The sequence below is a fragment of the Lithobates pipiens genome, unplaced genomic scaffold (assembly GCF_037356315.1).
Source record: "Lithobates pipiens isolate NorthernLeopardFrog02 unplaced genomic scaffold, aLitPip1_a1.2 Scaffold_8, whole genome shotgun sequence".
Taxonomy (NCBI): domain Eukaryota; kingdom Metazoa; phylum Chordata; class Amphibia; order Anura; family Ranidae; genus Lithobates; species Lithobates pipiens.
The window spans coordinates 158,567,440-158,577,934 of record NW_027507903.1 but is presented as its reverse complement, the minus strand read 5'-3'; the positions used below and the strand labels follow the sequence as shown (position 1 = coordinate 158,577,934).

At 40.8% G+C, this 10,495-nt stretch overlaps 1 protein-coding gene across 2 annotated transcripts in view; it reads right to left on the bottom strand.

Moving 5' to 3' along the window:
• Nucleotides 1-517: 517 nt before the first annotated feature.
• PRPF18 (pre-mRNA processing factor 18) overlaps nt 518-10,495 on the bottom strand; it is a 79,305-nt gene continuing 69,327 nt past the window's right edge. For both annotated transcript variants that reach the window (XM_077473042.1, XM_077473043.1), the window contains one exon: nt 518-848. In XM_077473042.1, coding sequence (XP_077329168.1) covers nt 768-848 — 81 coding nt within the window. In that variant the 3' untranslated portion in view covers nt 518-767. The remainder of the gene's footprint in view (nt 849-10,495) is intronic.

Genomic DNA, 10,495 nt, shown 5'->3' with positions numbered 1-10,495 from the left:
TGAGGACTTTTGGTCTACACCAGTGTCCATTCACCTGATGAATGATAATTCAGCAGCGAATGAATATTAGCCTGACTCTGTGTCCCATGATGTATGAAAAAGAAAAGTAGGACTTTGACTTAACACTAAGCCCCAGAATAAATATTTGATATGCTTTAACTTGTAACGTGGTGGCTGTATTCTTTTCCTTTATCTTCACCTAGTGGATTTGCCAATAACATGGTTCCTATCCTAGGATACCAAAAGCTCAAAGGCTTCAGTCCCTTGGAATTAACAAGTACACACGATTTCACTAAACGTATGCAACCACATCTAAAGACTTTAAATCTGAAATATAGGAAAAGTTAGTCCTTAGGTCCAGATATACTCTATATAATGTGTGTCCTGACAAAAACTCTGTATGTGGCATTTTGGAATATCGTTCCCCTGTCATGTAATGAAAGGCATTCTGAAAGATGTACAATGTCAATAAAGTAATGCATAATAAACCACCATTCTTCAGTCTAACCAATAATAATTGAGTTGAAAATGTGTTTATTGTATACACAACCTTCACAAAGTAAAAGCAAATACAAGAAATAATTGTTATTATAGAAATGATTGTATAACATTATGGTGCGTTACTGAATGAAGATGCAAAATAGGAGGTATACTGAATGAAAATATAAGATAGGAGGTATCTCTATAAAACAGAAATCCATCCATCAAGGCTGCTTAGGCAATTGCTGAATTTGAGAACAATACGTGGCTAGAACGGTAAAATGTCTCTAACACGCGTTGTATTCCACACACTTTGAGGGGTCAGTGGAAAAATACTTCTGGCAAATTGTCATTAGCCTTTTCAAGCCCTAAAGAGAGGGAATAAAAAAAGGGAAACAAATTATAAACATGCTAAAGGAAACAGAACTGAGTACCAATACAAGGAAAACAAATGAGAAAAATCCTTAGCAATAAATTTGACATGAAATACAGTGTAGAGAGTTGTCATTCTATCAAACAGTCCAGAATTTTTAAAAAGAAAAATACAGAGCTAAAAAGTTTTTCTAGAACATTCAGGCCAGGTTCAAACTGGTGCGACAAACACTCCGACTTTGATAGCACATGTCGCATGACGTGTATAAATCAATAGTTCCCTATGAGAGCAGTCTTAACTGGTCCGACACAAGTCGGTCCAACTTTGAAAAAGGTTCTTGCACTACTTTGGTTTGACTTACATTGGATAAAAAAAAAATAATAAAAGTCTACACACCCGTTAAAATGTCAGGTTTCTGTGATGTAAAAAAAAAAAAAAATGAGACAGAGAAATCATTTCAGAACGTTTTCCACCTTTAATGTCACCTAGAGAAAGTGTAAAACTCAATTGAAAATCAAACTGAAATCTTTTTGGGGGAGGTAAAAATATATAAAAAGGAAAAAAAAAAAAAAAAAAAAAAAAAAATAAATAAAAAGAAGGAGAGTCTATTATACTCCTCTAAAACTGTACTCTTGGGGTAAAGGAAATACACCAAATTGTCCAAGATGTACTTCTGGCATAGGCACACTTATACATATGCTGTGGCGATACCCAAAATTATATCACTACTGCTACTTTAGGCTCCCTGTGTTTTACACAAATCCAGTTTGACCCAAAAATCACATTGCTAGGGATTATACCGGAAGATACCATCCCAGATGAAACGGAAGTGATGTGGATGAGAACTATGTATATGGCTTGCAAACTCATATTACAAAAATGGATAACAAACTACCCGCCAACGATAGATCAATGGATCATAGCAACTAATCTTAATTTAAGACGACGGGAACGGTCATATAAACATAGGAGTTGCCCTAACAAATTTGTAAAAATATGGCAATGATGGTTAGTCTCTAACTTGTCTAAGAAATCAGCTGAGTATATTAACCACTTCCCACCCGACTAATGCACATATACGGCCGGGTGGGAGCTGTCTACTTCTGATAGGACGTTCAGGAACGTCCATCAGAAGGAGCGGGATCGCGCGCGCGTGCCCGTGCAGCGGCGCGATCCCGATGCGTCCGTGTCACCCGGCACACGGCGCATCTCAGATCGGCAGGAGGGCTCTCTGATTGGCCCTCCTGATCACATGACGGCCGTGTCCAATCACGACCGTCATGTGATGTAAACAAACAGTCAGTTGCTAGGCAATCGGCTCCTCCTCTCCTCACACAGAAGTCATCGCTGAGGAGAGGAGAGCAGAACGCTGCAGCCGGCTAATGATCAGTGAGTATGAGCTGTTTTTTTACAGCTTTTTACTCACTGATCACCAGTCTAGTGTAATACACAACACACCACACAGTGTAAACACAGTCCCCACATATGTCCCCATAACACACATGTCCCCAAAACATACATGTCCCCAAATAATAAAAACACATGTCCCTAATAAAAACATGTCCCCCACATATGTCCCACTAAAATCACATGTTCCAATGATTATCTGCACACATATATACACGTGATCACCTGCACACATATGTACATGATCATTTGCGTACATATGTCCGTGATCACACAAACCAATTATTATACACTTAACGGAATTTTTTTTACCAAAATCATGTAGCAGAATAAATTTTGGCTTAAATTTATGACAAAATTTGATTTTATTGGATTTCTTTTAAAATAGAAAAAAGAAAATAGTTTTTTTTCCAAATTTCCGCATTTTTGCGCTTATATCGCAAAAAATAAAAAACGGAGTCGTGAATAAATAACACCAAAATAAAGCTCTATTTGTGCGAACAAAATGATAAAAATTTCATTTGGGTACAGTGTAGCATGACCGTGCAATTGTCACTGAAAGCGCTAGAGCGATGAAAGCTGAAAATTGGGCTGGGAAGGAAGGGGGCAAAAGTGCCCTGTATCGAAGTGGTTAACGACAATATGGAAAGTTAATTTTGAGACAGAACTTTGGAAGGAAATAACCAAATAAGAAAACATGCAGTATCTATGGCAGTAATGTGGTGAATGGGACTAAGTAATGTTTGAAATATAGTATGGAGATATATGTTTGTTTTCTCTTGTGTGTTTTTTTGCTTTAAGCGAGTGGTATTTTGTTGGGGATATTTTATAATGTTTTATGTGCGTTTATAAAGAAAAATAGAAGAATAAAAACAATTTGAGTATATATATATATATATATATATATATATATATATATATATATATATATATATATATATATATATATATATATACACATATACATACATATACATATACATATACACACACACACACCCACACACACACACACACACACACAAAGTGTGTACACCCTCTTATAACTGGGGATGTAGCTGTGTTCAGAATTAAGAAATCACATTCAAATTCATGTTAAAGTGGAAGTAAACTCCCCTATCGTTTTCAGCCAAGGAAGCTGCCATCTTTTCCTCTGTTTAATCTTCAACTGCTATGGTGCTGCACATGTGATTCGTTATGACACCAGCCATTGGATGGTTTGATAGTTTGGCTGAGAGCACAGCCAAGGTGCAGTTAGCATTCCCGGCATGCCTTATTTTTTTTTATTATTTTTTTTTAACTGTTTAAATCGATGGGTTTACTTCCACTTTAAATAGGAGTCAGTACACACCTGCCACAATTTAACCACTTGCCGACCAGCGCACGCCGATGTACGTCGGCAGAATGGCACGGGCAGGCAAATGGGCGTACCTGTACGTCCCTTTAAATTTGCCGCCCTGCCATCGGGAGCGCACCGCTGGTCGGGACCCCCGTGAGTCCGGTCGCGGGACCCGCGTACTCGATCGCCGCGGGCATACCCGCGTTCGTCTCACGGAGTGGCCGAATGAAGAAATGCCGTTGTAAACAGCATTTCTCCATTCTGCCTAGCAACTAGTGACGCTGATCTCTGCTCCATGTGATTGGAGCAGAGATCAGTGTTCACTAAATTAAAGCCCAACCCCCCCCCCACAGTTAGTAACACACCCCTAGGAACACTTAACCCCATACACTGCCACCCACTGGTTAACCTTTTCCCTGTCAGTGTCATTTACACAGGAATCACTGCATCACGGTGATTACTGTATAAATGACAATGGTCCCAAAAATGTGTCAAAAATGTCCGACGTGTCCGCCACAATGTCGCAGTCACAAAAAAAAAAAAAAAAATCGCTGATCGCCGCCATTACTAGTATAAAAAAAAAAAATTATTAATAGAAATGCCATAAAACTATCCCTATTTTGTAAACGCTATAACTTTTGCGCAAAGCAATCAATAATCGCTTATTGCGATTTTCTTTACCAAAAATATGTAGAAGAATACGTATCAGCCTAAACTGAGGGGAAAAAATTTTTTTTTTTTATATATTTTTGGGGGATATTTATTATAACAAAAAGTAAAAAATAATGCGTTTTTTTCAAAATTGCCGCTCTATTTTTGTTTATAGCGCAAAAAATGAAAACCGCAGAGGTGATCAAATACCACCAAAAGAAAGCTCTATTTGTGGGGAAAAAAAGGACGTCAATTTTGTTTGACCAGCAAAATGGTCCGGTCTGTAAGTGGATAAAGTGCCTCTGATTAACCCCCAAAAAAGTTCAGTTGTTCTATTAGGTCTTTCCTGACATTTTCTTAGTTGCAATGCTACAGAAAAAGCCATGGTCCACAGAGAGCTTCCAAAGCATCAGAGGGATCTCACTGTTAAAAGGCATCAGTCAGGAGATGGGTACAAAAGAATTTCCAAGGCATTAGATATACCATGGAACATAGTGAAGACAGTCATCATCAAGTGGAGAAAATATGGCACAACAGTGAAATTACCAAGAACTGGACGTCCCCCCAAAATTGATAAAAAGACGAGAAGAAAGCTGGTCAGGGAGGCTGCCAAGAAGCCTACAGGAACATCAACCACTTGCCTACCAGGCACTTACACCCCTTCCCTGCCCAAGCCATTTTTCAGTGTTCAGCGCTGTCACACTTTGAATGACAATTGCGCGGTCCTGCTACCCTGTAGCCAAACAAACATTTAATAAGTTTCTTCACACAAATAGAGCTTTCTTTTGGTGGTATTTAATCACTGCTGGGTTTATTTTTTACAAAAAAAAAAAAAAAGACCAAAAATCTTGAAAAAAATAAATAAAAAAGTTTACTTTTTTCTGTCAGTAAATTTTGTAACCCCAGTAATTTTTCTCCTTCACTGATGTGCGATGATGAGGCGGCACTGATAGGCTGAACTGGTGGGCATTGATGAGGTGGCACTTATGGGCACTGATGAGGTGGCACTGATGAGGAGGCACCAATATGCCACACTTATGGGTATTGTTGGGCACTGATGGGCATTGTCAGGCACTGATAGGTGGCATGGATAGGTGGTACTGATGGGCAGCGCTAATGGCCACCGATTTCTGGCATTGGTGGGCACGGTTTTACTATACTGTAATCGGGTGCCCTGATTACATTCCTACATGCGCCACCCCCCCCCCCCCTGCGTGGAGATGCCGCTGATCAGCTCTCCTCGCCACACACTCTGTCAGTGTGAGGCGAGGAGCGCCGATTACCAGCACTTACTTGTTTACATGTGACTGGCTGTGATTGGACACAGCCAATCACATGGTTAAAGAGCCACGGATGTGGCTCTTTACAGAGATTGGGGTTGCGCCATGTCCCAGCAACATGGTGCGGCCCCGAACGCTGCGCGCCGCCGCAGCAGCAGCCATTCTGGGATGCCGCCATATGACCGCATCTCAGAACGAGAGCCACACCGCCCTGCCATCATTTGACGGTAGGTGGGCGGCAACCAGTTAAAGGAGCTGCAGAAATATCTGGCAAGTGCTGGCTGTGTGGTACATGTGACAACAATCTCCCGTATTCTTCATATGTTTGGGCTATCGGGTAGAGTGGCAAGACAGAAGCTCAAAAATATCCAAGCCTGGCTAAATTTTGCAAAAACACATCTGAAGTCTCCCAAAAGCACGGTTGAACTTTTTGGCCATAATTCCAAAAGATACGTTTTGCGCAAAAACAATAGTGCACATCACCAAAAGAACACCATACTCATAGCAGTGGTAGTAGTGCTTTGGAGCTGTTTATTTTTTTCAGCTGGAACCCTTAGTCAAGGTAGAGGGAATTATGAACAGTTCCAAATACCAGTCGATATTGGCACAAAACCCTAAGGCTTCTGCTAAAAAGCTGAACATGAAGAGGAACTTCATCTTTCAGCATGACAATGACCCAAAGCATACATCCAAATCAACAAAGGAATGGCTTTACCAGAAGAAGATTTAAGTTTTGGAACGGCCCAGCCAGAGCCCAGCCCTGAATCCGATTGAACATTTGAACATCTGTGGGGTAATCTGAAGAGATGCCCTCGCAATCTGACAGATTTGGAGCATTTTTGCAAAGAGTTGCCAAGTCAAGATATGCCATGCCTGTTTTCAGCCCATTCAATATCACTGAAGTTGGATCACCATCTAAGTGATGCGACTTGTGCCCAGAGGATCTTGAAAAGGAAACCTACGGCAAAAAAAGAAAAGTGGTGTGGGGTTCCCCACCCAAAAGCACCTTGCCCCCATGTTGATGGGGACAAGGGCCTCTTCCCGACAACCCTGGGTGGTGGTTGTGGGCAGGGTTGTTGGGAAGAGGCCCTTGTCCCCATCAACATGCGGGCAAGGTGCTTTGGAGTGGGGGCGCAGGAGCCCCCCGCCCCAAAACACTCATCCCGACCATGGTGAGGGCATGTGGCTTGGTATAGTCCAAGGGGCGCCCGCTCCACCCCTTTCCTGACCTGCCAGGCTGGATTCTCATATGGATTTCGGGGGGGGACCCCATACTTTTTTTGGCATGGGATTTCCTCTCAAAATCTATACCAGACCAAAGGGTCTAGTATAGTCTTGGGGGGGACCCCACACAGTTTTTTTTGGGTGTGGGTTCCCTCCTCAAGATTCATATCAAGCTCAAAGGGCCTGGTATTGTTGGAGCAAAGTCAGACCCTGGTTATTGAAGTCGCATGAAAGTCAGAGATGAAGAAGAAGTTGTAGGGAAAAGTTGGATCGGAAGTCGTCCAACTTCCATGCCGAAGCAGTGTAAACCCGGCCTCAACCAGGAAATGACAATTCCTTCACTACAGATATCTTCCTTTGTCTGAGAGTGTCTATGGTTTGATCTTTGCAAGTTCGAGGATCATCATTCAAGGATCACCAGAATTTAAGCGATAATCCACTGAAGTAATAAATGAAGCAAGACTACCAGCTTTTCTGGGTATATTGAAACTGTGGTATCCTGTCTCCTGACCATTTAGGCTGTCAATATACACCTGACATCATATGCACACACCCTTTGTGAAACAGACAGAGCACACAGAGCACTAACTGGGCATTGCTACCATATTTGCAAAATTAAAGTTGTACAGTAGGCCTTTTAAGTCAAAACCTAGTCCTATTTATCTACTAAAACACCTTAAATGGTGCAGAGGTCCTCTATGTATTCTCTTATACTCATGATCCCAGATAATGCCATTTGTACCTGCTTTGAAGCAAGTCACAATAATGGTGTAGATTAAAGTGGAAGTAAACACATATATTTAACAGTTTAAAAAAAAAAAACTGTTACATTTCCGGCACATGCTGGGAATGTAACTGTCACAATGGATGTGCTCTTAACCAAACTGTCAAACCCTCCAATGGCTCGAGTCATAACTGATCACATGTGCAGCAGCATGACAGTTGAAGATTAAACAGAAGCCAAGATGCCAGTTTCCTTGGCTGAAAACCATAGGAGGGCTTACTTTCACTTTAACTCTTGTTTAACATTTGTTACATGAAAAAACATAATGAGAGCTTACATAGTGTTCACATCCCAAGGAAAGCTGTGCAAGTGAGCAGATGTCTGGGATCTGTGAAAGAATTTAATCCTTTGTATAATCTGCAGGCGGGACCTCACAAGGCACATGGCCACAGAAAAACCTATAGGACCTCCTAAACCCAGCACCTGCAAGGGGTGTGAGCACCATGTAAGATTTCATTACATTTTGCACATGCCGGAAACCGAAATGTTACAGAAGACTAAGGCCGGCCATAGATGGTATGAATTTCGGCCGATTCAGCAGGAACCGTCCAAGATTTAAAAAAAAAAAGTGTGGGCAGGCTGAATGTACCAAGTCAATTGATCAACTTTGGTACAGCCAGCCTGCTGGATTAACTTGCGATTATCGCTCGCAGTGGCTAAAGCCACTAGCAATAATCACTGTCTTCTCCTGGCAGGAACAGCTTCCCCCACTGTGAACAGACAATGGCTCTGCAGTAATGATGAGCTCAGGCGTGGTCGCATACTCCACGTGCAGAGCCCGCCAGGAAGGTGGGCTCTGCACGTCGAATATACGACCAAGCCGGAGCTCATCCTTACTCTGCAGGAGCAATTCCCCTGTCAGCACTGTCTGTGTTGGTGGGGAATTTGCACTGTCTATGGCAGACTCGGGATCGCATCACTGGATGTAGGGAGGACACAGGGAGAGTTACTTACCTTGTCCCCTGGATCCAGCGATGTCCTCCGTGCTGTATGATTGAGCTGTCCTCCGCTCGATTCACAAAGTGCCGAATGCCGTCGAGCTCCGTTCCCTGCGACGTTACGGCGCACGGGAGCGGAGATCGGCGCCAAATTCAAAAAAGTTAAAAGACACAAAAACAGACACAGCACTGTAATCTTACAGATTACAGTACTGTATAAAAAATTACACACCCCCTTTGTCCCTAGTGGTCTGTGCAATGCCCTGCATGCACTTTTATATTATAAATAGCTTTTTCTGCCTGAAATTCAGAGAAAGTGTCCCTTTTTCAGTGTTTTAGGATTTGATTACATTATTGAATAATTTTTATTATTCTTTATTATATTATAAACTTTATCATACCCGGGATGTCTGCTAGACTCTGGTTTGAACAGATTTAACCACTTGACCACTGGGCACTTAAACACCCTTAATAACCAGACCAATTTTCAGCTTTCGGTGCTCTCACATTTTGAATTACAATTACTCAGTCATGCAACACTGGACCTATATGAAATTTTTGTCCTTTTTTTCACACAAATAGAGCTTTCTTTTGGTGGTATTTATTCACCGCTGGGTTTTTTATTTTTTGTGCTATAAAAGAAAAAATACAGAAAATTCTGTAAAAAAATGAATTTTTCTTCATTTCTGTTATAAAATTTAGCAGATTAGTAATTTTTTCTTCATAAATTTTGGCCAAAATTTATACCACTACATATCTTTGGTAAAAATAAGTACAAATTGGTGGATATTATTTGGTCTTTGTGAAAGTTATAGAGTCCACAAGCTATGGTGCCAATATCTGAAAATTGATCACACCTGAAGTACTGACGGCCTATTTCAATTCTTGAGACCCTAACATGCCAGAAAAGTACAAATACCCCCCAAATGACCCCTTTTTGGAAAGAAGACATTCCAAGGTATTTAGTAAGAGGCATGATGAGTTTTTTGAAGTTGTCATTTTTTCCCACAATTCTTTGCAAAATCAAGATATTTTTTACTTTTTTTTTTTTTTTTCACAAAATTGTCATATTATCAGTTTATTTCTCACACAGCATATGCATACCACAAATTACACCCCAAAACACATTCTGCTATTACTCCCGAGTACGGCGATACCACATGTGTGAGACTTTTACACAGTGCGGCCACATACAGAGGCCCAACATGCAGGGAGCGCCATCAGGCGTTCTGGAGCACCCAGGACAATTCTGACATTTCTCTCCTACATGTAAAAATCATCATTTATTTGCTAGAAAATTACATCGAATCCCAAAACATTATATATGTTTTTTTAGCAAACACCCTGGAGAATACAATGGTGGTCGTTGCAACTTTTTATCTCGCACGGTATTTGCGCAGCAATTTTTCGAATGCTTTTTTTTGGAAAAAAAACTGTTTTGTGCTTAAAAAAAAAAAAAAAAAACACAGTAAAGTTAGCCCAATTTTTGCATAATGTGAAAGATGAAGTTACTCCGAGTAAATCGATACCTAACATGTCACTCTTCAAAATTGCACAGGCTCGTGGAATGGCGCCAAATGTCGCTACTTAAAAATCCCCATAGGCGATGATTTAATTTTTTTTTTACTGGTTATATGTTTTGAGTTACAGAGGAGGTCTAGGGCTAGAATTATTGCTCTCGCACCAACGTATGCAGCGATACCTCACATGTGTGGTTTGAACACCGTTTTCATATGTGGGCAGGACTTACGTATGCGTTCGCTTCTGCATGCGAGCACATGGGGACAGGGGCGCTTTTAAAAAAAAATAAAAAATTTTATTGTTCATTTTACTTTATTTATTTTAGTTTGACATTTTTTTTCCCCAAAAATAAATTTTTTGATCACTTTTATTCCTATTACAAGGAATGTAAACATCCCTTGTAATAGGAATATGGCATGACAGGTCCTCTTTACAGTGAGATGTGGGGTCAATAAGACCCGCATCTCACCTCTAAGCTGGGAAGCCTGAAAAAAAAAA